The sequence below is a fragment of the Balaenoptera ricei genome, chromosome 16 (genome assembly GCF_028023285.1).
Source record: "Balaenoptera ricei isolate mBalRic1 chromosome 16, mBalRic1.hap2, whole genome shotgun sequence".
Taxonomy (NCBI): Eukaryota; Metazoa; Chordata; class Mammalia; order Artiodactyla; family Balaenopteridae; genus Balaenoptera; species Balaenoptera ricei.
Genome location: NC_082654.1, coordinates 27,338,051 through 27,365,805, shown reverse-complemented (window position 1 = coordinate 27,365,805; position 27,755 = coordinate 27,338,051). Strand labels below are relative to the sequence as shown.

The 27,755-nt window shown below is 38.9% G+C and overlaps 1 protein-coding gene across 2 annotated transcripts; it reads right to left on the bottom strand.

Annotated features, from left to right (window-relative positions):
- OGA (O-GlcNAcase) lies at positions 1 to 25,141 on the bottom strand. 2 transcript variants are annotated; one of them, XM_059899325.1, is made up of 16 exons: positions 24,817 to 25,141; positions 21,383 to 21,434; positions 20,827 to 20,924; positions 19,141 to 19,271; positions 17,392 to 17,563; positions 16,127 to 16,225; positions 14,360 to 14,644; positions 12,546 to 12,704; positions 11,096 to 11,709; positions 10,530 to 10,704; positions 7,065 to 7,150; positions 6,004 to 6,108; positions 5,221 to 5,306; positions 4,747 to 4,939; positions 3,375 to 3,534; positions 1 to 2,143 (listed from the first exon to the last, which is right to left on the bottom strand). In XM_059899325.1, exons 1-16 carry the CDS (start codon positions 25,013 to 25,015, stop codon positions 2,007 to 2,009), a joined length of 2,751 nt encoding a protein of 916 aa, XP_059755308.1. In that variant the 5' UTR covers positions 25,016 to 25,141; the 3' UTR covers positions 1 to 2,006. The 2 variants fall into 2 exon arrangements, with proteins under 2 accessions (XP_059755308.1, XP_059755309.1); XM_059899326.1 differs by lacking the exons at positions 1 to 2,143; positions 3,375 to 3,534; positions 4,747 to 4,939; positions 5,221 to 5,306; positions 7,065 to 7,150 and having other exon boundaries at positions 6,005 to 6,108; positions 24,817 to 25,137.
- Between the last annotated feature and the right edge of the window lie 2,614 nt (positions 25,142 to 27,755).

Here is a 27,755-nt window from a genome sequence, read left to right as displayed (position 1 = left end):
TTCACTTCAAGTTTTATTTTGCCTCTTGTATGGTCTTCAGATGGTTTTACAGTTCGTTTTCTACAGGAACTGAGAGCTGTGATCTAAACAATCAATGGAATACCACCCAACCGTAATAAATAGTCGTAACAATAGAAGATGGATAGCATAGCACTGAACAATCCTAGCAGCGTGGACATGTTTCATAGTTAGCTCTGTGACCAGAACACCAGCCAAACTTATTAAAAGCCAAGATAAAGCTGCAGCAAACTTGCTAAAAATCCTGATTCCACAGGATGACGACCATTGAATGAATCCTCCAGATAAAATGCTAGAACTGTCCACTAGTGTACAAAATGTACTTAAAGAGAAAACCAAATGACATTAAGCCGTTTTAAACCGTATCTTGTAGAGACCTTCCCTTCATCTCAGCCCTTGAAAACGCAAACTTGGTTCCCGTTGTCCAACATACCTTACATATCCTGCTATCAGTTGCAGGTTTCTAACCCTGAATGTGAAGAGGCCTCCTTCGTTCATCTCACCCATTCACACTCACAGGCTTTGGTTGAAAGTCACTAGGTACAATGCTTTAAAAGACTCTCTTTTCAAAGCCCACACTGATGGAAATCTATGAAAGAAAATGTTTTAAATTTCCTTCTCCTTGACCCTCCCCACTCTCAGCTCAAAGTTAAACTGCTGATACAAAACTGCAGGGAAGCAAGATAACAAAATACTGTTACCAATCTATGGAGAAGCCAGCCAGCCATGATTAAAAAAATGAATCCTGCAGAGATTACCTGCTAGCCTCATGCTCAGAACCCTTAAACACACCCAATCTAAATTAAAATACTTGAAAGCTTTCAGAACCTGTGGTTAAAGGAAAGAGAAAAGGGTAACCGTAATTCATTGGTTAAAGTGTGCTCATTCTTTTAAATCTGATACAAACATGCAAGAACTAAAGACTCTGATTTAATAAAACCAGTAGTAACAGGTCTTGAAATTAAAGGACAACTGACCTGTGCGCAAATGGGATCAATCAGTCCCTGAACCCTACTTGCCAGAAGTCAAAACTAACATTTCACATGCTGACCTGAACTGAGGTTAATTTCCAGAAGTGACTGCACTTTGCAACAGATTGAGTCCTATGAAGTTAGGCTCTGGTACCCAAAGTGGTCATGGCCTAGCCCTAGGTGGGAGGCACTTCGAAAATAATAAAACTTCTAAAAAAACAAAGACAAAAGTAAAGAAAATACACTTTCCACTGATTTACATATTCAAAGTGCCAGCTTGAACCACACCCTTTCATTTTCAAAAGGAAAATTACAAAAACAGTAAACACAAAGGATAGTCAGGTTACAGCTAGTTTAGTTTATATACAAAATAATTTACAAGTTTGTCATTTTTAGGCTTTTGCCACAAACAACTGCACATTTGTCCCTACAAAGCACAACATGCCTGAACCAATAATGGTCACAAGAGACAACTGGCCAAGGCTTTACAAAAAGCAGAAAAACCGCCCAAATTGAAATCATTTATTCAGCTTAAACTATGCCATAACCATCCCACTTGGACTCTCCACCCTGAAGCCTCTGAAACCAAATCTTTCTCATCTTTGCCATGTCCCCAAAGAATGAGGTACATTTCATTCAATAAGCCAAGGAGGATGACAAATGATTTTGATTACTCTTAGGTGAGAAATGCAACCACACTGGATGCAGAAAACAGTGCTGACTACATTTATTGAAGACCCCCTCCCTATAAGCCCACGTAAGAGGTCTTGGCACCTAACACAAGACCCAATAAGGAGGCCCACATCTCTTTCATACAGGATTTACAGCAATACTATCTTTTTCCAACCAGCGAGTAGTCTCTAAGCATGATGAGTGAGTTTTACATAGTCCTCTTTATTTCCAATCTGAATTAGCCGATCTGTTGCTGCTCCAGAGGCTGAGCTGTATGAAGACCCCAACCACCACCCACCAGGTGAAGTGAAGAGACTTCCCAACAGTTCATAGTGCCAACAAACGTCACAGGCTCCGACCAAGTATAACCACATCCTTTGGAAATCCTTCCATTTTTGCAATTTCAAAACAGCCTAACTTGCTGTAAAATTCCAAAATTCTTTTATCATCAGGTCTCACTTCACAGAAAGCCCCTCGAGAGCCTAGGGAAAAAAAAAAAAAAAAAAAAAATCAAAATATAAATGTCACTTAATTCGGAGAATTATGAATATGAATTGTAATTAATCTTTAATATATTTCAAAAAGATCATAGTACTGGCTTATCTATACCAGCCCCTAAATTTCATACAATTTTTAAAATTTATATCAAAAGCCAAAATTTATATTCATCAATACTGCAGTGATAACTACCTTAAAGTAATGGATACGTTAACTAGCTTTAATATGGTGATTATTTCACAATGTATTTCAAGTCATCAAATTGTACACCTTAAATATATACAATTCTTAATTGTCAAATATACTTCAAAAAAAATTTTTTTTTGCATGGTAACTCTTCCCCAGAAAGAAAATCTTTTGGCAAAGAGGTTGTAAGAAACCTCAAGGCAAAGGATACCTCTGTTGAATGTTACAATATATTTATGTAAAGTATCTTTGAGGGACCTACAGGGCAGAGCCTATTCCAGCCTATGTCGCAAGCCAATACAACCAGAATGTGTTTTATATGTTAAAGACATACCTCATACACCTGCATGATTCAGTTCCAAGCACAACACTGAGAATTATACTTTCATCGAAAGAGGTGTTTAAATTATCCCACAAAGGGGACACCACTGAATCAAATGATATAAAGATGCAACAAAAGTCCATCCTCACACATCAAGAACCCTCTACTTAGTGCTCCACAAGCTGCCCATTTTTGTATTGCCAAAGGCTAAAAAGTTGTTTTTGTTTTTTTACAGCTTTAAAAGGTTGTTTAAAAAAAGAACAAGCAACGGAACACTGTATGTTGCCTTTTTAAAGCCCAAAATACTCAATACCTGGCCCTTTACAGAAAAAGTTTTCATACCACTAAGGTACAGCAAAGTATTTTTGAAGGTTTAAGTAACAAACTCAAAAAACATTAGCGACTCTGCATTCCTAAATGAAGTCTTCCCGAGGTTCGTTTAATTTTCAACTATCATTTATAAGTCTCCTAGCAAAATAAACGTACACTTCTCATTTAATTGGGGCTCAAAATAAGCATTCATAGTGTAAAAGAGCAGTATTTTTCAATGATTAATACACATCCAATTCTTGCAGCACTAATAATTCAGAAGCAAAACCATAAATGGTGGAGAAGGGAATGTAAATTCACTTTTTTCTTTTTATCCTAAAATAGAGTCCTGTCCCCACCTAGCCCAAATACCAGCAACTCTACAAATATGTACTCACCATTAGCCTTCAGTGAAGACAGGAGGCAAGCCATCATGCTTTTGGCTACACTTGGATCAGTTACTTTTTTGTGAATATCCATCTTTATCAGAGAAGGGAAGTTGGCAAGGAAAGTTTCTGGCAACACTTCCTGTTCTTCATGGAAACTCAACATAATTTTCTGTAAAAATTAGGAAGAATCTCTTGACTTTCAGTAGCTACTCATTATGAATCCATATATCCCAACTACAGAACTCAGTAACAGGAAAAGGAAAGCAATATTCAATAACTCTTCTGGTAATTATAAAATTACCACATGCAGAATTAATTAGCTTATAATTCTAGCTGAAGCGTTTTTATTTTTTTAAAAGTTTGTCTAAATGTAATGTGGTATACTGGATTGGATCCTGGAACAGATAAAGGACATTAGTGGAAAAACTGGTAAGTAAGGTGAGGAGTTTATAGTAATGTACCAAAGTTGGTTTCTTAGACTAGGACAAATGTAGAAAATGGGTGAAGGGTATACTGGAACTCTGTATTATCTTTGTAACTTCTGTACATCTAAAATTATTCAAAATAAAAAATAATTCAAAATAAAACAATTTTTAAAAAGCTTGTATTGCACAAAAATGTGAATGTATTTAACACTACTGAACTGTACACTAAAATATGGTTAAAACAGTAAATTTTATGTTATGTATGCTTTACCACAATTTTTACAAAAAAGTTTATAAGAGACACACTGGTTTTTCTTCATAGGTTCCTATGCTGAGAACTGTCAGATATGGAAAAGCAACACATCAACAGCTCAATCACCAGCATGCTGCAGTCATGTCGATGAAATCCCAAGTAAGGGAGCCTAATCCAACCCAGCCTCCTATTACATAGAGACAATGTCACAAATACGAGTCTAAGTATATTCTCTAAAAGTATTTATTGAAAATAAAAATTATCCTCAAGAAGAAACTATTTTTAAAGTTCATTCCTATTAGTTTTTAATTACCATGAGAAATGCATTATTGAGAAAGTAAGTTAGCTTCATTAGCACGCAAATGAGAGATTTTTAATTACCTAAACTTGCCCTGAGTACCCAAAGAAGAGACCATAACATCCTTAAGTTTGGTGCTTCAAAACAGAAAGAGAGGGAGAAAGAAGGTTCTTTAATTGTCTACGTTGTGCTTTTACTTGAGAAAGTATTACAACGCTTCCAAATCAAAAACTGTAGGGAACAGTGGAAAATACCATGCTAATAAGAATAAGCCCTAACAATTCTTCTCTGTAAGAAATTTAGTAAGCATTGGGATTTTAAGATATATCTGCTTGTTTTTTTATTTTAATAAGTATTTTATTTTCTAAAAAATTACCATTGTATAATTCTAAATCTGTGTATTACCTCAGCCTCAGAGAGTTCTTTGTCACCATTTGGTTTGGTATACTTCTCCTGCATGAAGGGAATCCAGGAAATTTTACATTTTTTAATGAAGGGGGTCACATCTACAGTGCCCAGGGCATAACCACATATGCCATCTTCATCTTCTAGGACAAAACAGTAATCCAGGCTGAGGGAAAGCAGCCCTCCTACTAACCTGCTCACAAGAAAAGAGACCAGAGTGAGTTAAGTTACTTACACAAAACATTAGAATTCAGTGATGTAAGGCCCAATACACTCGCATGACAATGCGTGGAATCTACATTTGATGTAAATACAAACTGGAAATATACACATATTAATGCTCAGATTTTATTACAACTAAAGTAGGACTTCTAAAAAACTCTATTTCCAGTCAGCACCTCCCCTCAACCTGATAAACCTGGCTATGAAACGTCTACTCCCAAATCCAACAAATCCGAATACTTCATCACATACTTGTCTCCAATAAGGTCAGGCTGACTTTGAAAAGGTAAACCGACTCCATCGTCATACATTTCTCTGCAAATCTTGTACACGGAAGCCTGAAAATATAATCTAGTTAAGCAACACATCAAGAAAAATGGCAACAGAATTTAACAACAATATGACTCGTAAGTCAGAATGGACTTCTAGAAGAGGGAGTAACAAAACGTTTGGCTTGTCATAAATATCACCTCTGCTTTGTTAAATAGAGATTTATTGAGTCTTATTTGTAAAGCCAGTAGAAAATAGCATGGTTATAGTAAACAGTGAGAACTGCTTTGCAGGGGATAGTTTTAGACAGTAAGTAGTGGATTCAAAATCCAGCAAACTATGAGGCTGAGTCTCTCTCAGTTTTCTGAGAGATCCCAAATGCTTAAAACATGTTATTGTCTTTAAGCAGGCATGCTTTTTATTTCTATAGCTGATTATCAAGCAGCCTATAAGCACTTCACAACTGAAAACTGCAGAAAATATATAGGAGAAAATCAGCTGAGAACAACAGATCATTCAGACATCGCTCAGTAATTCCAACTCTGAATACATTTCATCTTTTTTTTTTTTTTTAAAGAACTGACACGAGATGTTGAGTCTAAACTCCTTCAGCTCTTCTTTAAACATCCCATGTTCAATGTTTTAGTTAAACTTTCTCCATCTAAAGTTTTAAGACACAAAACTGATTCTTTTAACCAGGGAGTTCAAAGGAAAGGATTAAGTGTTCACCATAACCATACACCAAGTTGACAGGTAGACGATTACCTCATCTTTAGGAAAGTATGGTCTGATAGTATAAACTTTGGAGGTTGGAGTCAGTGGGGGTGGTTGAAAAAAGAGGTCATTTGCCCCATCAATTGGCAGCAAACGCTGTGGGAAGAAAAAAAAGGGAGATGATTAGTGTTGGGAAGATATTTACTTTTTTTAATGAGTGTGCACTGCAGATTACCAACTTAACATTAACTGGCTACTGCAGGCAGACCTAAAGAAGAGGGGTGTGCTATGCTTTACTAATAAAAACACCTCTTTGCTGGGGAAGGGGAGTGCTTCTGAATAGAAATTACCCAAACTGAGTTACATAGCTTTAGTGGCATACTACTGGGGATTTAAATATACAGTAAAAAAAAAAAATTCTATTCCAATTATGACAAATCTATCTTTTAAACCAATCTTATATAGACCATCTCTCACTAAAAGATGGCAGAACAGACTGTCAGGAGGAGAGGTTTGGTCTGAAGAGGGTTATCTGTCCAGGAGACGCTTTATCCCCAAAGCAATGCGCTTCAGTTTGCTGTGCGCAGCAGAGCACCTGTTGGGGGGAGAAAAGTAGAGCACCTGAAAGTCCATGAACAAATTCCAACAGCAAATAAACTTCATATTTTGTTCAAATTTTCATTCCTGGACTGTTCTTTCAAGTACAAGTATTACTTATAAAATAATTGGGAAAATATCCAAAAGCCCTTTCACCATTCATTTGCATAATTATTCATCCTTTTTGCTCATGGAGTTTCCACTGGCAGACAAGCATGCGCGCATTGTGCATTGCGGGCGCAGATTAAAATGCTGTGCGACCTGCAAAGAAACAATGTGAAGTGTATACCTAGAGCCGCTGCGCTTCGCAGGCGCGGGGGGGAATTGGCAGCATCTCCTTCAGAAATTACTGCGAAAGAGGAGGAAAATTTGATTTAAAATCCAGCTATGTAACTAATTGAATTTGGGACTAGAAAGCCTTCGGCAGACCAATCCTTCCAGCCATCTGATGCGCAACATAAGGTTTCTCATAAGACAAAGAAAACGTCAATTCAGTTGTGAATTCATATTGATACCTGGAACTCTCCTGCTAGACCACCTCTAAAGGCCCAGGGTTCTTGGTCTCCAATTAAGAACTGTGCTGAAGAATGACTACGACACCCTGTTGAGATCAGATCCAAGCGGAGAACGTTACGAGAAAGGGGATTTCCTGGGGTCTCAAACGTCCAACAAACTAACAAACACTTTGTGGAAACAGCTAACAGTAATAATCCAGGGTTTCAGGACAAGGCTGTGATAATAATTTTTTTTAATTTGTAATGGAATTTCAATACTGATGTTCCTTCTTCTGATCAATGAATAATCACTTTTCTAGTGAAAGAGTTCTACCCTTTCTTAAATTATTGGAAGGAAAAAGTGTCAAGTTTGTCTGGGTCACGCTTATATATTCCCTAGGTACAGCTGTAAAACTCAAGGCAGCTGCTTGCTCTGTAGCAAAATTACAGTAACTTTAAAGTGAAATGAAGTGAGATTGATGAGACATTTTATTATCACAGCCCATGAAGGAATTAAACTTGTCTGAAGTCACATTTTACATTTTGAGGAAGGGTACAGGGAAGGGAAAAAGGGGGGAAAAGGGGTTAATCTTGTCAGAAAACTACGGTCAGCAGAATAAGTAAAAGAAACTATTCAGTAAGTTGACAATGAAACACAGTGAGTACTTTTTTTTTTCTGACAAGGACAATCCAAATTCAGACTTGGCTAGTAACAACACCAGTCTGACAGATTCTGAGAACTAAGGAGAGCCAACTGATGCTCCTAATTTGTCCACAGCTAAAACATACTTTTCTTGAAAGTATGACAGTTATCTGGCTCCTCTGATCAACCACTATAATCTTTGCAGTGCACTTAGCTCACACATGGAGTGGCAGGCTTTGAGGCCCAAAAGTCAGCATTTAAGGTCACCACTTAACCAACTCCACAGGCAATAAAGGAAGCTAATAATAAGAGATAATTAAAAGCAAATTATAATTGCCTTCCATAGGCAATAAAGGAAGCTAATAAGATAATTAAAAGATAATTTGGAGGCCAAATCAAAATCACCTGCCTAGTCTTCTGACAAGATAAAGCAGCGCAATATAGTTCTTTTCCAATTGAAGACAGCATTCTACCTCCTGTTCAAGTTAACAGTCTCATCAGTACGATACACAGTGTGCTAGTCAGACAGTCCCAAAGCAAACCAATTTTTTTGTTGACAATTCAGGCCCATTAAGAGATTATATCCAGGGTTGTCATTTTTCAGGGGTAGGGGTACTTAAGAATATATATATAATGTAATATTTGTAAAATAAATATGAAATAGGGTCAAAATTTAGGTTATGAAGAGAACCTGCCCCATTCCATAGCTCAGTGTAAACTTACACTGCAGGAAAAAACAACACGTCTCAAACTTTAAGATGAGCCAATTTCCCCTACCCCTCACTTTGAGACTACAACATAACTAGCACTTCCAACTATTACAATAAAAAGCTGCATGTACGAAGAGCTGTATAAATGAAAACATGGTTAATGCCTCAGTCGCTGCGCAAACGTGACTTCAGTTCATGCCTACTGCCCTTAAATCTACCTGAGCTACCTCACAGAACCTTTTAAGTTAAACTAATTAATCATGACGCGCTGTGAACATCTGCCGCTGTCCATCCAATAGTAGTAGAACTTGTGCTGAGGATTCTCCCATCTGTACACAATGGGGAAGAAGATAATAGAAGTCGTTAGTAATCAAAAGTACTGCATAGCCACATTCTTTAAAGGACTGAATGCCAGCTGGACTGGAGACTAGAGGAAAACAAAGGGCACTAATCAGTAACTCCCTGAAATTACTATAGAACCATGAAAATACTCTCTTTTTCGTGAGCTGTTGTAAAGCTATGTGGATGCCTAGATGATTATTTAAAGCTTCTAAAATGCTCTGACCTTGAGATTGTACAACAGCTATATACAATCTGGGAAAGCTGCCCCCATAACTGCACAGTACAGAGGTAAAGCCTGAGAGGAAAAAGCAGCAATACTGTATAAAATCAAGAATTTTTAGTAATTCTTGAATTAAAAGCTGAGTATCAAATGTTTTAAGCAACACTTTCTCAAACTTAATAATCCGGATTGCAGGTTGGAAACTTAAGGACTTCAATCTCTGTAAGGGTTAATTATATCCTCCTGGCCAAAAGCCTGGAAGGCAAATGCCATCATCCAATAATCAATACAGAGATTTTTCCTAAGCCTAAGGGCAGATGTGTATCACAGAGAAGAGGTATCTTGGAGCCTTTTAACAAGAGGAGGTCAAAATTCTTTTACCTGTTGTGCTACATATACAGGAACCCAAAATTCTCTATTTTCTTTTTTCCCCAATTTATTTATTTATTTTTGGCCATGCCTCATGGCTTGTGGGTAGTGCCCGGACTAGGGATCGAGCCCATGCCCACTGCAATGGAAGCGTGGAATCCTAACCACCGGACAGCCAGGGAATTCCCTCTACTTTCAAATTAACAATGAGAGACTCTATTTTTAGCTAATTAGCTGTATCACAAGAAAAAATTTTTTTTTATATTTAAGAGTCCAAAAGTATATACGCAGAAAGTGAGACATCTTTTTGCTACTACTCCTGAGTTACTCTAAGCTCACAGGTTTCACACTTCTATTTCACAACCAACAGTATGTAACCCATCATAGTATTTGTGACTACTATGAAAACTATGACACGTCAGTTAGCCTTGCTGCCTGCTGTGTGCTATGCATAAGTCCATCAGATATTCCTTATAGCTGGACTGAAAACCTGGAAATGAAATGCGATCCCTGAAGAAACTTGGCCATGCTGGTGCTTTTTACCAAGTTTGAGAATTAAAAAAAAAAAAAAAAAATCACTGTTTTCAAAAGAGAAGTCCATTTAATGAAGCAGAGTTTTCAGGGGATTGCAATTTTTATCCCCTGCTAAAACCAATTACTTGGTAGAGGCATAAAGAAAAAGCTCTGTGAAATAATACCAAGTAGCACCAGAATAGCCTACCACTAAAGCTCGCATGCGCACAGGGCTGGGAGGATGGCTTCCTCTTTCCAGGCCCCCTTAGGTCATTTCGGCAATTGTTCTGTTAAACACAGCATTAATGTCATCAAGACACAGCAAGCAGCAGAGAGCTTACAGAGTCACAATTCATAGTGTCTCATCTCCAAATCAAATAAAAGTGGTATACATGGTTCCATCCAGGAAGCATTCAGTCAGAGCAAGTTAAAGTCAGTACTTTCTAACACATTTTCAAGATATTTATGCTGAATTAGCCCAAGGGAGAAAAATCAACGTGCTCAGTGTATTTACTGAGGCTTGCACCTCAAGTCTGTAACAATGGGTACACCTTTGAAATCTAGGCAAAGAATTTAAACACAGTTGGAAATTCGTCAATTCCCTAAATGTTTTTCTCCCTATGGGATAATGTCTTTTTTTTTAAGGGACAATATATCTGAGGAGAAGAGATTACTACTGGTATACCTACCTAACCACTGTACAAAAGACTTCACCATAGACATTATACTCTTGATATCCCAAACATAGGAGTACATGTCATAAAGGATTGTCCTGTTGGCACAATTGGAGAGCCGAGTGAACATGCCCATCACTAGTCCGCACATCTCTTCAAACTTGGCTGCCCGTGACCGCCATTCTTCAATCTATTGAGGATCAATAAAAACACTCAAAAAATTGAAAGTTTAACAACAATCTAAAACACAGCTTATAAACTAAGCTGTTTATATTATCAGGTACCTGCAAATTTATACTAAACATTAAAGAATCAATGGGCTTCAACTTTTAAAGACAAACAATAAAAGTCTGTCTCCCCAAACTGACAAATATTCCTAAAATAATCAATTTTGACTTTCCTTCATTCCTACCTCCTATAAGGTCAAACTAAGGAACTGTATATATCAGATTCAGCAGAGTCCGTACCTACTTTACAGAACACATTCTAAGATGTGGTCAATTCTCATTTAAGACCTCCCCTGTATCAACAGCATGGGGACCCATCCAGGCCAGAGAAACAGATAAATTAAACATACTCACTTTTTCAGAGTCTTTTCCTTTACAATTGACACTGACAACACTGCTATTTGCTCGAAGCCACTGGAACTCCCGTAACATCTGCGCTCCTTTGGGTCCATGCTCATAAGGAAGGTAGAATAGGTCAGCAAGTAACTGCAAATCCTCCAGAGTTACCGGTTCTGCAGTGTACAAAGGCTTCTCATTTGGACCAGGCACAAACTGCTCCTTGTTTGTCTGTTCATCAGTCTGCATCGGGGCAATATCACTAATGCAATCTTCCTGCATAGACATCTCTGGGGATTTTGATTCAGCTATGCTCTCTTTATCAGTGTCCATTGGTTTCAATTCCTCTGCCATTTTAGCTTCAACAATTTCAGTTAGTATTTGATTGTCATTCTTGTGGTCTGTTTCTTCCTGTTTTTCCACTACCATGTCCATGGGTTCCTCATCTGGCTGTTTCTTTTCTTCTTCCTTGGTCATAGCTGTAGGCTCACCACTCAAGGCTGCTCCCTGGCTCATAATGGGCTCCTGGTAAACGGTTGTAACTACAGTTGTGGCATTTAAAGAGGGTGCTGCAACTAGAGGAGTCCCATCTACTACATTTGCTTTAGCCCCACTGTGTGCAACTTGCCTACCTATAAAAACAAATTGCCAGAAAGATAATCAGAATTAGAAGCAGAACAAATTAGATCTAGAGAAATGTTTTCTTCTTATCATATCTCTAACTAAGAGCCTCAATTTGAGATTCCAAATAATTTGAGCCCCAAGAAAGTACAATTTCTCTAAACCACTGGGAGGTGGGGAAGGGAAGAGAGGAGGGGAAACACAGATCATAAACATGCCAACACCTATTACTTTCTTCTCTTTTGAAGCTCTGTATTTAAAAACTACTTCAAAAAAAGATATTTAAAAACAACTTAGCGAAAAAAAAAAAACAAATTAGCGGGCTTCCCTAGTGGCGCAGTGGTTGAGAATCCGCCTGCCAATGCAGGGGACAGGGGTTCGATCCCTGGTCTGGGAAGATCCCACATGCTGCGGAGCAGCTAAAGCCCGTGCGCCACAACTACTGAGCCTGTGCTCTAGAGCCCGTGTGCCACAACTACTAAAGCCCACGCGCCTAGAGCCTGTGCTCCGCAACGAGAAGCCACCGCAATGAGAAGCCCACGCACTGCAACGAAGAGTAGCCCCTGCTCACCACAACTAGAGGAAGCCCATGCGCAGCAACAAAGACCCAACACAGCCAAAAATAAATAAATAAAATAAATAAATTTATATATATATATAAAAAAACAAATTAGCATTCCGTCAAAATAAAAGCTATTTAAGACCAAAAGTAAAATTTTAAAAACCTTATCCTCTAGATTCCTAAATTTCATTTTGCTTGGCAGGCCTATAAGAAGACACATCACAAATGTTCTTTATGTCTCAAACAATGTGATCCAACCCCCTTACAAAGAAAGGCCAAACTCACTGCTGTACTGATGAGGTACGCCAAACTCCTGCAACCATTCTGTTAAAGCTAACTTTAGAGCCATCTGTGGACTATAGAGTACATCAGTTTCTATATCTTCGTCACTGCCTTCATTTTCTAACTTTATCTGGATTGACACAGTACTGTCTTCACTGTCAGCTGCAAAAAAAAAGAGAAAGAGCACAAAAACAGTTTTCATTACAAAACACTAATTGTTACGGTAAAACCAGAGAAGCAAAGAACTGGAACAAGAACAAACCTTAAGCATAATAATGCAAACACAACCAAGACCCTTCACTGAACCACTTCACCTAGAATAGTCATCTAAATGCACTGCTAAATGTAAAATTCCAACTGAAATAATAAACATTAACTTTAGAATCACTGGACAAGTCAGTCATAAATGTCCACTTATAATCAATTATTGGGAATGCAAGGTTAAAGGCACTATACTTCCCATAAAGAAAAGATTCCCTATCAGGGGCTTATAACTTAAAAAGGCAAATAATTATGAAAAAATAATGGGCAAATTAATAAATGCATTGAGGGGAGAAGAGAAAATTGATAGAGAGCCCACATATGAGCACAGATAATAAGCATATAATGAAGAACCAGGAGAGTGGTAGAGAAAATTAAGTCTGAACTCTCTTTGGCTTGGTATTCAAAACCCACTATTCTTAGCTTTCCTTCTTTTTTCCCTGCACATAGGCCAGTCTGGCTAAGGTCCACTAGTCGTTAACGTGCTTCATGCTCTGCCTTAAAAGAGGTAGATACTAACAGCCATGTATACAGAGAGGACTGAGATTATATCCCTAACTCTGTGTTTTTTACTAGGGAGAAGGGGGTGACAATGACTGAGCCTTGAAGGGAAGCATTAATTCAATAAACAGAACTGGAAGTAGGGGTACAGAACTGAGACACAACACAACTTTCAACTACATACCACTAAGCACCATAATGTGACATTTCAATACCCCCCAATGGGCCAAAATTCAGGTAACTTGAAATTTTCAGTGTCTAGTATTTTCATCTCTAGCCCACCAACCCTTTAATGCCCAGCACACTTTACTCATACTTTGACCCAGTGTAAGTAACTCCTCCTCTATGAAATCATTTATCAGCACTCTTGCTTAGCAGAAGTAATCACTGCCTCCTGTGTTCCCCCTAGCACTCTGTAGATAATTATCTCAGCACTTATCATTCTATAGTACAGTTGCCTATCTGCTTTATCTAACACCAGACTAAATTCTTTCGAAGTAGGGACTATTTTATTCTTTGCATCCTTAGTGTCTGATAAATAGGTGTTTAAATGTTAGTGAATAAACAACTAGTCAGCATTCTCCTACTTGGAACTCAATTAGGAATTTTTCATAAATAAAAATCAGTAAGCCAATGTCTAAAATGAGAAAATGTTTCATAAATGTAAGCTGAACTTAAATTATATGTTAAGTAACTCAGAGGAGAATATTTAGCCATCTAAAATACACCATTTAATAAAATCACCTGAAAACACAAATTCAATCAGAATTATTCAAGGGATAACAGGAACAGTAAAAAACTACCTTGTCTAGTTACTCAGACTTCAAAGGCTAAGTCACATTTTAAAAACAAAGAACTGAGGCCAAGAAGTTATTAAGTAACTTGCCCAAAGGCAGTCCAAGCAGCCCTTTTTCTATCATATACATCTCATTCACAGAACTAAACACCTTAAAAAAATCCTCTTAAATCTTGATGACAAAAGAATGCATACTTGCCAATGGTTCTACTTAATCCCAACTCTCCTCCCAAAGTCAAGAATTAAGTCATCTACTTACTCATCACTACATCTTTCCTCACTCCATTCATGTTTGATTTGTACCAGGTGGCAAGGGTGTGGATAGCAACATAGTTGGCTTCAAATTCACAATTTGGATTAGTCAAGACTCCTTTTAACCGCGGGATCAGTTCTGTAGATCTTCCTTTGTATGGGCCCAGAAATAGTCTCTTCTGATCATAATCATTAGCATGAATGTTATCCCAGATTACTGGAGCTCTCTTAATAATCTTAGAAACCTCTTCAATGGATTCTACTGGAATTTCTTTAGAAACAACTTTGGGACCTAGAAATAATGACCACCATATATTAAAAGACCCTCATACAAGAGAGTGGCATGAACATATATACACTACCAAACGTAAAATAGATAACTAGTGGGAAGCAGCCGCATAGCACAGGGAGATCACCTCGGTGCTTTGTGACCACCTAGAGGGGTGGGTAGGGAGGGCGGGAGGGAGGGAGATGCGAGAGGGAAGAGATATGGGAATATATGTATACATATAGCTGATTCACTTTGTTATAAAGCAGAAACTAACACACCATTGTAAAGCAATTATACTCCAATAAAGATGTTTTAATAAATAAATAAATTAATACATTAAATAAATAAATAAATCCTCAGAGGAAATTTTTTAAAACAAAAACAACAACAAAAAAAGACTCTCGTACATGGTTCTTCAAAATATACTGCATATAATTTTTTATTTTCCTTGTTATATTTTCTAACAATTTTTCTTTTTAAAACAACACAGCAACATGTCCTTTTACTCAGCTTTATTCCCCTTGCCCTATATTTCCTCAGATCAGATTCCCAGAAATAGAATTAGTGGTTAAAAGGTAGGAATATTTAAGGTTTGGGTAACTTTCCTCAAAGTGATACATCAATAAGAAAGAAATTTCCATGTTAACCATTTTTTACCATTATAATATATCCTCAATTAGACAAAGTCTAATTAACCTAAACCCTGGGAGGGTTTCTGCCCTTAATTCTTAGAATGAAAGCTAATACAGCTCACTGATTACTAACTGTCAATCTAGCATTACAGCTTTCATTTTATAAAATACAACATTCTCCTAGTGCTGGGATCAATACCTGTTAGCCCAGATCCCTACAGATCTACTGTTTATCAGTAACTGATATTCAGACTCACTGAAAAATCCTCAAAGATTTTTTTTTTAACATCTGTGTTGGAGTATAATTGCTTTACAATGGTGTGTTAGTTTCTGCTTATAAAACCTCAAAGATGTTTTTAATACTAAGTGAAGAATGTGTACTTTGTAAAAGAAAGAGAATTAATAACAAAATGTTCTGGTTAAGGCTCAGCTTTTTAAAAGTATCCAATTAGGGGCTTCCCTGGTGGCGCAGTGGTTGAGAATCCACCTGCCAAAGCAGGGGACACAGGTTTGAGCCCTGGTCCGGGAAGATCCCACGTGCCGCGGAGCAACTAAGCCCGTGCGCTACAACTACTGAGCCTGCGCTCTAGAAGCCGTGAGCCACAACTACTGAAGCCCGCGAGCCTAGAGCCCGTGCTCCGCAACAAGAGAAACCACCGTGATGAGAAGCCCGCGCACTGCAACAAAGTGCAGCCCCCACTTGCTGCAATTAGAGAAAGCCCGCGTGCAGCAGCCAAGACCCAACGCAGCCAAAAATAAAAAATAAAAATAAACTTTAAAAATAAATAAAAGTATCCAATTAACCAGAACAACCAACTCCCAAGGTCCGAGTTAATTAAAAGTTTTACTGTCTAAATCTTTTAAGACTTACCTGTCCACAGCACCTCAATTCCAGGTAGGAGCTTTTCACCCACAGTCCTTAAATAAGGAGACTGAGACACATTTGGATAACAGAAAGTGCCACAATATTCTGAATGTAGGGGGAAAAATTAATCAGTAAAACAGTCAGGAGTGAAATGGTCATGAGTTTTTGAATTCTAAATTATTTTCATCCAAATGATAAAAGGCCTCCATGTCATGTCCCAAAAGAAGTAAACTCAAGTGGGTAGTTCATTTATGACTCAACTTATTAAAAAAAAAAAAATCAAATCATAAAATCTGATATTCTTCCTCCAGTATTAGGACAGATCAATCCTTATGGTCCTACGGTCACCAGAAATACAAGTTTACTAAAGAAATAATTAGAATTTTTACCATTTTCTACATAATTCTGAATTGCCTACATTTCTCAGTTACAATCAGAGGCCAGATAGACTGGATTGATAATATCATAATAGAAAGAATGCAATTATTAGGCCCCTGGCTATTAGTACTCAACTACAATTGATTATAATTTGCAGTGAATTAAGTAATTACCAAGTATGATCTTATTAAACACTGAGTATTCCCATAGTATCAGACCACTGAGATAAGGTTCATGGCTCACAATACTCTAAGACAGACATATACACAGTTAAATAAATTCAGTCTAAAATTTCTTAGAACTTATTTAACTCTTCCTGAACAAGAAGTCAAGCCTAGGGAAGTTTTCTTATAGGCTGAATTTTGAGAGGCAAAAAAAGAGAGAAAACATTTTCAATGGAAGAAACCAGGGAGAGATGAGAGGGGGGAAAAAAAGGAAAAGGGGGAAAAAATTATTAAGCTTTCTATGCTGACTACTGCAAGTTAAGAGCCCAGATGGGAGTGGGAGGAATGAAAAGGGATACAGATATGCAAGGGCAGAAAAAAGGAACAAGTAGGAGGATATGAGAAGTGACTAAGTTAAAAGCAATGTAAATTTGCTTTTTTCTAGCTTTCATTTTTATAATACTATCCCCTCCTCTAATCCTGAACATGTAATGTTCATATACTTCCAGTACCGAAAAAATACATAAAATCTTTTGCCTATTCAGTTGTCATTTATTAATCCCTAAAATCTCTGCAATTTAAGATGTACAGAAATATCTTCTAGAAAAAGAATTCCTACCTTTATATACCAAAGGGAGAGGGGACAACACAATAAAGCCCATACATGGTCTTTTGAAAGTTATATATTTCAAGAAGACTAGTTAAATATAAAGCTATTATATACAATACCTGTGGGACAGAAGAGGAAAGTTTCTGGCTCTCCTAGGTACTGATAAATTTCATTTGTGATGGAGACCTGGGCATGAGCAAAAGAACTGAATACCTCTTTGTCAGCTGCACACATATTATGGTCAATATCATCAAAAAGCAAGGCAAATGACCTGCATCCAAACTGAGAAACCTAGGAAAAGAAAAAAAAAACAAGATGCTTTACCAGCTCATCTTACAGAGTAAAAAACACAGAATTTCAAATATTAAAGTATATACTTAATAGTTATACTTAAAAGTCAAATATTTTCCTTAGTAGAATGTTCAATGCCAAGCCATTGCCTTTATATTTTCCATGTTAAACAGCTAGACAGTTTTGGGACCCATTTTTTCATTTGGGTTTGAATGCAATATGCCAGTATGTCTAACAAAGCTTTTATAATGCGGCTTATCCTTCTACCTCCTTCACTGTCAACTACAGAAAACCAAACAGAAAAAAACCCCAAAAAACCATGAACAATAAATAAACTCTAAGACATGACAAACCCAAGTCACCTGTTCCAGTCAAGATACACTGATGCTAATTAATTTCTTTGCACATAAATCTAAGCCATCAATCAGAAAGACCAACATAGTAGAATATGATCAAATAGGTAAATAACCTTTTAAAAGCTTATTCACAGAAATTTAACTACTTTAAAATTTTTTTTTTTTGGCTGTACCACACGGCTTGTGGGATCTTAGTCCCCTGAAAAGAGACTGAACCTGGCCCCAGCAGTGAAAGCGCCAAGTCCTATCCCCTGGACTGCCAGGGACCTCCCAAACTACTTTAAATTTTTTACCAGCCACTTTAATGCCACCAATAATATAATTTGTTTTTTTTTTTTTAAAGGCCACACTGCGCGGCATGCGGGATTTCTTCGTTCCCTGACCAGGGATCGAACCCGCACCCCGCGCATTGGAAGCGCAGAGTCTTCACCACTGGACCGCCAGGGAAATCCAATATAAACTTTTGCTTAAAGAAACATATGGGGACACATCCCTGGCGGTCCAGTGGTGAAGACTCCGCGCTTCCAATGCAGGGGGTGCGGGTTCGATCCCTGGTAGGGAACTAAGATCCCGCATACCACACGGCCAAAAAAAAAAAAAAAAAAAAAAAGAAACATATATATATTTTAAAAAACAGCACACTTAACTTTACCAAAAAATATGTGCAGCTTTTATGTTAAGCAGAATTTAGACTCCAGGTTCACCAACAGCTTACACGTTTACCTAGTTTTTCTTCTCATTTTGGGAAACTAGCCAATCATGTCCAAACTGAATTACATCTCTTGTCCATATACCTGAGTGAACCCTATTTCTATAACCTCACTCAGAAATTCAGTCAGGCACCCAAGAGAGGTTCCAGAAATGTGACTCTGGACCACACAGAATCTCCTGGAATCTGAGGTAAGTCTCCACCTCAAGTCTATATTAAGAATCTCTGGGAATGGAGCCTATAAGAACCCTTTTAAGCATCACTTCTAAGCATTGTTTTTAGGTAGTTCTCATGCAAACTGAAGTTTGAGAAGCAATGGTACCTCCAGTAAAGCTCTTTTGACTCACTTTAGAAAAGATTCCTCTTATCAAAAGAGTTAAAGTAAAAAATTTGCACAGAAACAAAGAAGTACTATGAATTTGGTTTCCTTTTTACATCATAAAAGCAACTCAGAAAACTTTTAGTTTCATGTACTGATTCAGGGAAAAATAATGAAAAAGTAAGGAAATTACCTGGTCCAGTTTGCGTTTCAATGTAGATACTTCCTTGGGGTTAGAAAAGGTAATATCCAATCCAGGTGAGATAGCATAGATGAACTCTATCTCATATTCCCGTGCAGCAGAGATGAGAGTCATAAGTTGCTCTAAAGAATAGAGTCCGTGATTTTAGAAAGCACCACAAAAACTAAAAGAGCCGTCATCTTTAAACTGAAGGTTATTTTTTCCAATTTTCAATGAGTCAAGAAAAAAAAAAGTCCCTTAAATTCTACAAAATTGTCAGGTCCAATGTGACAATACGTAATGGCACAAACCTGATGTGATTTAACGTCACCCTGAACTCAATAAAAGCATTGCCATTTCTCAAAAATACTGAATTAAGCATCAATTCTCTTACTGAATACAAAACATTTTTATTTCCTATAGTATTTCAGAGGTATGCTTTTGTTTCTGCTGTCTTTGTAAAACTGGAATTCCTAAATAAATACATCTACATATAGCAACTTTATAATTTGGAAAAAAAGAAAAATGTGTTCTTAAGAACCAGGGTTAAGTGACTGATGGCCTTAACAATCTTGACACCTTTGTTAACTACAAGAAAAATATTCATCACAGTTTTAAGTCTCTAAAATGTGAAAGACAATTTTCCTAATTGACATTCCATAATGTCATAGCTCCATAATTCCATAATTCCTAAGTAAATTGACTATTCCATACCACAGGATATATCTTTAAATAACTTTCAGTGGTATCTCAAGATAGTCATTTGACTATATTTTGATCATATTAAATTTCATTACCAGCATCACCAGAAAATAATCAAGTTGAAGACACTTAAGTTATATAGAGTAGTAAACAACAACACTAGATCGAGTTTTAATTGCTTTTCATAATTTAAGAAAACTTTCTGCCTTCAGTGCCTTGACTGGGCTCTGTAACCAAATATCTTGTTAGCTACCATTTAATTCCAGGTATGAAAATGTTCCCCCATTCAATCAAGTCCCCAAAGAAAAGCACCACTTGTCTAATTTACTTCTCTTATTTATGAATTTTATGTAACTAACTCAACATAAGAACACATGTAACAAGGATAGTTCAGGATGGCTTTCCACTTCAGTATAGGCCCAGACTAGGGTGAGGCCCTTCTTCATTTTAAATAAAGACAGGACCAGTAACAGAAATCAAGTGGTCAAGACCAAGCCATACTTGAGCCTGAAGCAGAAGGATCAGTAGTACTAACCCTATCTTTATTTAAAATTTTGGTATTTTGTTCGTGGATTTTTTGCATTAGTTCTGGTTTAAAAAATGGATAATAAAGTATTATTTATCTTGATTACTGATTTTTGGAGTCCTTTAAAATTTGCACTGCCGGCAGGCCCCTCACTTGCCTTGCCCTAGGCCTAGCCCTGCTTCAGCACCTCTTTGTCTAATGGCCCACTGTTTAGTCCACTGGCAGAAGTTAAAAAGCACAATTTATGACCACAGAACAGGTGAAGTCAGACTGGCATACCTGTAAATCACACCATGGCTACACATCGTTAGAGCTACTCTTTCAATATGCACTAACACACAGAGTTACCATATAAAAGAAAACTACCTACAAAGTGAAAGTGGAATACTTAATTCTTGTACAACTACATTTAAAATATAGCTGTTTTCTCCATGTACTCAGAATTTATGGATTAAAAAGAAAAAGATTACCAGCTTCCTCCACTGAATACATCTCTCGCCAAAACATCCTATGTTTGTAGTCATCTTTTGGAGCATACAAATATGTATTTAATTCCCATTTCTGGAGCCTTAAGAGGAGAAAAAATTACATGTATATAAACAGGCAACATGTATAACCTGTAAATCTCACTTTTTTTCCTTTTCTTGGAGCAGCTCCATCTCTTAAAAAGCTAATATTCTGGGGCAGTAGCTTTTAACCTTTTTGTAATCCAGTGGAGTTGTAAAAAATTAAAAATTATAAGGAATGTCAACATATTAAACAGTCTTAAATAAAAATACAACAGCTCTGAGTAAGACAGGTGAGCCCAAAACCTATCCAGCTTTCCCAGGAAAGTTTGAGAACCACTGGCTTAGGCGAAGAAGAGGAAAAAGACCAAGGTAAAGTAACTTCTGCAACTGAGAAATCATCAAACTGCACCTGGTCTATTCAGTGCATTTCTCAAACAAAAGGAAATGTTAAAAAAAAAAAAAAAAAAAAAGAAACGTTAATCGTTTAAGACTCTCCTTCACATAATAAAAAAATTACCTTCTAAAGAGTTCTTTTCTCTGCTCCATAACCCATGGTCTTCCATAAAATCCTAGATCCAAAGTAAGAATGAAATTATAAGAATGTGATAAAACTGTCTACTGAGAAAAGCAGGTTATAATACATACAATACCACTTTGTAAAAAACATGTACAATATACAAAGAGCTGAAGGATGTTTAGTAAAACATTAAGGTGTTTTGGGGCGATATTTTAAAGTGATTTTAATTCCCTTTTTGCTTAGGTAAATTTTCTGATTTTTCTACCATGAACACGTATTATTTATGTGATAAAGTCACCTAAAAATAGCTAAACATCATCTCTTTTCACTGCCAAAAAAGACCAAATATATTTAAATCTAACTTATAAAAAGATTATCTCAATCTTACAGTGGGGAAAGGGGAAGCAAAGTAACCACAAACTGCTAATAATAACTATTACTACCTAGAAGGGGAGTTAAACCACTTTTAGAGGGGGAAGGGGCAAAAACAAATAAGGTAGGGAAAAAACCAGGGACAGAATTAGAAAAGAATCTGATTGATCTAATTTTATGATGGCTTTTTTTTTTGGTTCCCAAAATTATAAAAGGTATCCAAAAAATGCCTTAAACTACACTCAAAACAGAATTCAACATTGGAACTGGCCCAAACAGGAAACTCTCAAGCAATCTCAATTCCAGAGCAAATGTATGAACAACTGAAAATTCAAGAATGTGACTCACTCCAGAGTATCCTATGTGGGGGCAAAGCAACAGTAATGCACACTGCAAGAAACAGAACTGCAGAATGATGACTTAAGTAGTGGTATAAGCACCAAACTGGTATTTAGAGCTGTGGCTTGTGCTAATCACACCTTACAGCTTGCCTAACCTTTATTTTCCACCTGTTTCAGTCTAATCATCTGCAAGAGATAAGGACAACCTCCCAGGAGTATCATAAAAATGGTTCAAATTGTGTTTTGAACACATAATGTTCCTTACACACACACACACACACACACACACACACACAGTTTAAAAAACTAACTCAAAAACCAAAATTTCTGAACAGTAATAAGCTCCACTCTAGATAGAATAGTTACTCTGCACCACAAAGACAATGACAGGCCAAAGAAAAATTCGTTACATACTAATATATGAAACTGTGGCACTTTCAATCTGGACAATTCAATGGTTACTCTCTTACAGGTGATTTAAAGTATTAGGTGAATTTTACAAGTCTTTATAGCTTTCCTACAACACTCTGTATTATCATTTTTCTCTTAAAGTAGTAGGCATTAAACTTTCCTTTAGAGCTGCTTCAACATGAAAAAAAAAAATTTTTTTTTCAAGTGCCTAACACTTTAATCTTCAGAAATCCTAACTTTGCTCTTTGAGAGTAAGGTTCATGGTTTTAGTTATTGGCACGGCAAAGAGGAAGCAGTGCTGTTACACATGAGTTAAAATCAACAAAGGTCTGTCCATAGAACATGCAACACTATTCACTTCATTAAACTGAACCTAAGATGAACCGGGGACTTTGGTGATTATGATGTGTCAGTGCAGTTCATACTTGGTTTAAAAAAAATCTTAAAAAAAAAAAAAAAAAGAATTAACACTCAGGGTAGACGTTTTTAGCAAAACTTTTGTTTCACTTTTATATATGTATACATATTATATACGTGTGTGCATTTGTTGGATTGTGATGTAAAATATACTTTTTAGATCAAAAAAGCTTGCAGGCCACTGTAGTTAAATTATACTGACAAATAAAAGTACAAATTAACCTCAAAAATAAATAATAAATAAATAAAATCAACAAAGGTCTGCGAGGGAAAGAAAAGCAAAACAAACACCAAAAAAATATCAGGTGCTCAGTCACCAAGAAAATATACTAGGGAATTGGAAGGAGAAAAGACGACAGATAAGACAATTCTAAGTAGACTAGTTGCCTTTTAATACTATTCTGAAAAACAAACCAACTGATCTAAACCACAACTAACTTTTCTCCATAATTACTGAAGGTGTAATGGACAGGCAAGTTTCCTTAGACTCACTTTAGTCTAGCTGTAAAATTTCTAATCCCCCAGCACTCCTTTCCCACCCTCCACCCCAAGATCTAACATAACAAAAGTACAGATTCTAGCCCTATATATACATCAATGGATAAATCAAACAAAGCAATCATGTTTTCATAAACACTGACTCCAGTCAAATACACAGGCAGTTTTCCATTCTGTTTTCCCGAAAATTCTGCAAGACAGTTAACTTTGCTGAACCGTTTCATTCCTTATGGTAGCTGCCAATTAGTCTGTTCTCTCCTGCAATCAAACTTTATCTAAAATAGCATAACCACCACCCATCTTTCAAATGAATACTCCGTGAGTACCAAAGCTCTCAACCAAGAGGACAATCCTTTCCTTTTCCACATCTTTTTTTTTTTTCATAAAGACCAGTATTTTTTACAGTGTTACTCCTATGCACACCACATATAGGAGAGAACTAATAAAGTATACAGCTAAAAAACCCTGGGTCAGCCAAAATACTTAAGAAAGTTCAAATACATGCTGTACTCAAGGAAAGAGCAATAATGAAACTGATTCATGCTTCGCTTAGAATGCACAGCCGAACATTTGTTCATTACATTCATAAACTGTGAATCTTCTGGTCATTTTCCCCAACCACCAAAAAAGTCCATCATTCCTTTTAAATGGAAATGGGAAGGAAGGAAGCGAGAAGGGAATTTTTACACCTCTTCTGCAGTCACTAAAATTCCGTATCTCAGATACTATTAAAGTCAAAGCTTCATCCCTCAGAGCCAAGGCACAGTAGTTGGCAAAGGGCAATTTTCTAGGCTGCAAATCAATCTTCAAAGGGTGGGGGGTTCGGGACTGGCCAGCAAAAAAAACAAACAAAAACACAAGAACAAACAAAAAAACACAAGAACAAAAGTTCTAAGCAAAAAGGAATTTTTAAAACCGTAAGCCGACAGTGCTTCTCTTCACTCCAGGAATACAAAGTAGCACACCTGTACGGGTAGTCTTTTTTCCAAAGGGTGGGGACAACAAAACTACACACATCTCTCCATTTGAACACAAACCACCCTAGGGAATAACATCCCAAGGTACAAAGACGTAAAACTCAGAGCCTAAGACTAGGCTCCTTACACCGCCTCCACTGGAGCATGCCTGGCTCCAAGCCCAAGGCGGGTGGGGTCAGGCTTGTTAATAGCCGGGAGGGAATTCGACGCCGTTTCAGAACGCGAGAAAAGACCTGCCCATCCTCTCGCCTCTTCCCTCATTTCAGCAGGGTCAAATTTCAGACGGGTCAAATTTCAGACCCAAGGGAATAACCCCCTTTTAGAGCCCCCTCCCCCCGCAAAAAAGGAAAGAACGTATTACTACTAAGGTGGAGAGAGATGAAAGACGCTCTTGCCCAGCCCGCGCCACAGCGCTCACCTTCCACCACGCCACAGAGGAACCTCCGAGCCCCTCCTGCCGCCCCGGCCACCGCTGCTCCCCCAGCCCCGGTTGGGTTGTCTTCTCCGGGGGCTGGAGCTGCCTGCGGCTCCAACGATGCACCCGCGGAGGCGGCAGGGTTGGAGTTGAGCTCGCTCTCCCGCTCCTCCAGCGCCGCCTGGCTCTCCTTCTGCACCATCCTCCTGCCCCCGGCCGCCGCCACCTCTGCAGGTCTTCCTCGGCCTCCGTCCGTAAGGCCGCCGGCCCGGAGAGCCCCAGACAGGGCCTCGGCTCTAAGCGCGCGCCCCTCCGCTCTTTCCCCTCCCCCTCTGCCCTTCCCCCTCCCTCTCCGCAGGGACCCTAATGCCCGGATGAAAAGGGCGGCGGCACCAGCGCAAGCCCTTTGTCAGCCACAGCCTCAGCCTTAGCGGGGGAGCCGGAAGCCTAAGCGGAGAGCGAGGCTGCGACCTCTCGTTCCTTGGAGGCAGATGGCCAAGGCTCCTTTTCTCGTTCTCAATTAGCTTCTACTGCCCTTCCGATAATGCTAGTTCTCCCGCTGCCTTCTCCCGAAGCCCCTGGATCTCCTCTGCTGCTGCCCCTACCTCCCGCTTCCTGTTTATCCGCACTGCGCCTGCGCCGGAGACCGGCTCAGACCGGTCCCCTCAACCCGGCGCCCCCTCCTTCTTTTGGGCCAGTCTATTGAACTTCATTCGGTAGGGGGAAGTAGAACAGACAAGCCGCGAAAAGCGGAAGGTAATGAAGGCAGTGGAATGTACCATTTGTATGCTCGCCACCCTCCAGGACGAGCCAGACTCCCTGGAACGGACCATTACCCCACCCGAAGAAGGGGAGAATGGGAGGAGGCTGGGTTGGGGCAATAAGGATGTGGATAGGGCGGGGGTGGGTGGAAAAGAGAGGTGTTTACTCTCTCAATGCGCAGGCGCGGAAATCAAGCCTCTCGTTCTTAAAGAGACAGGAAGAAACTGACCTACTTTCTACTGAGAGTCTTCTGACAGGTTCGTTCATTACATCAGCCCGACCCAGGCTCGGTTCTATAAAGACAACACTCCAAGAAGCTCAGCTCACTCCTCTGCCTTGAAACATTTTCCCCTACCTCCAGCTTGGCGCTAACCCCTTTTAAAAATTAAATCATTCCTACATTCCTTCATTCAGCTGACACCTATTGAGCTTGCCCCGTGCTGGCCTCTTGGGCCACTATGAGCTCACAGCATGGTGGTGCAGACTAGCGAGTACACACATAATACCCACACGGTGTACCCAAGTGTTGTGGGAGCTCAGAGGAGAGACCGACTCCATCTTCCTTTGGGGAGAGGCAGCGGCCATGGCTTCACTTTCGAGCTGGGTCATAAAGGTTAAATAGGAGTTAGCCAGGTTGAGTAGGGGGGAAGAGACGAGAGCACTCTAGGCAAGTAGAGTACAAATGTAGGAAGGGGCGAAAAGGCCTGGCCTGTTTGGGAATGGGGAGTGTGAAGTGTGTGTAAAGGAGAAGTGGGACCCCTTGGGCTTCAGCATAAACATCATTTCCTTGGGGAAGCCTTCCCTGAGCCCTAGATAGGCTTGGGTCCCTTTGCTATATGTTCTCAGGGCTCCCTTTGGTTCTGTCATAATGCACTTGTTGGCTGAGAGATCTGTGGCTACATGTGAGGTATAAACGTGAAATAAGCATCTCAGTCTCATTCTGATTATTAAGACTTAGCATTGTCCAGGGCTTCCCTGGTGGCGCAGTGGTTGATAATCTGCCTGCCAATGCAGGGGACACGGGATGGAGCCCTGGTCTGGGAAGATCCCACATGCCGCGGAGCAACTAGGCCCGTCAGCCACAATTGCTGAGCCTGCGCGTCTGGAGCCTGTGCTCCGCAACAAGAGAGGCTGCAATAGGGAGAGGCCCGCGCACCGCGATGAAGAGTGGCCCCCACTCGCCGCAACTAGAGAAAGCCCTCACACAGAAACGAAGACCCAACACAGCCATAAGTAAGTAAGTAAGTAAGTAAATAAATAAATAAATAAATAAATAAATAAAATTTTAAAAAAAAACTTAGCATTGTCCATCTTACACTTGAATCTCATATTAGACTCCTCCAGCGATAGCCCAACTTGTAGCTCCATGGACTCTTATAGTCCCTCTTCTTTTTAGTCATGGAGTGTTAAGATGGGGGTTAGGAGCAAGTATTTTCTTAGGGGACCTCCTGTGATGACAGTTGGGGGCCATAGCAGCTTCACTGGATATTGCGGTCCTTTGGGGGATTTGGGAGCTGTCATTCCAGCTGACCCCAGCCCTCAGTCTCATGACACTTTCCTCTCTGCTTCACACTTTACACTGTGGCAACTTCTAGCAAGTCATCAGCCACAATTTCATCTACTCTCCATAGCCAACACTCTGGGGTCTATGACCCAGGCAAGATGCACCTTCCACATCTGTACTTCTCAAACTTGAAGGGCAATTCTTGCCACACACTTTCTCTCTGTACCACAGCTCTACCCGCTCAGCACCTACAACAGGAATCAGAGCCTAGTAGGCCTATGATAAACATTTGAGGAATGAACAAGATAGGGTCCTGCTCTCACAGAGCTTACATTCTGCTTGTGGAAACAGTAACAAATTCAGTACACACACAGGAACTCAGTTTGTGATAAGTGCTATGAAGGGAGGAAATCTAGTGATACGATGAAGAGTAACCACAGCAAGGAAGGGTCTACTTCAGATGGAAGAATAATAATCTAGTTAAGCAATGATGGTGGCTTAGACTAGGAACAGCAATGGAGAGAGATGGTGCACCTTTGATGGTGGAATTAGTGGGTTTTTTTTTTCCCGGCCCTGCCACGCGGCTTGCGGGATCTTAGTTCCCCAACCAGGGATCCAGGGATTGAACCTGGCCCTGGGCAGTGAAAGCACCGAGTCCTAACCACTGGACCACCAC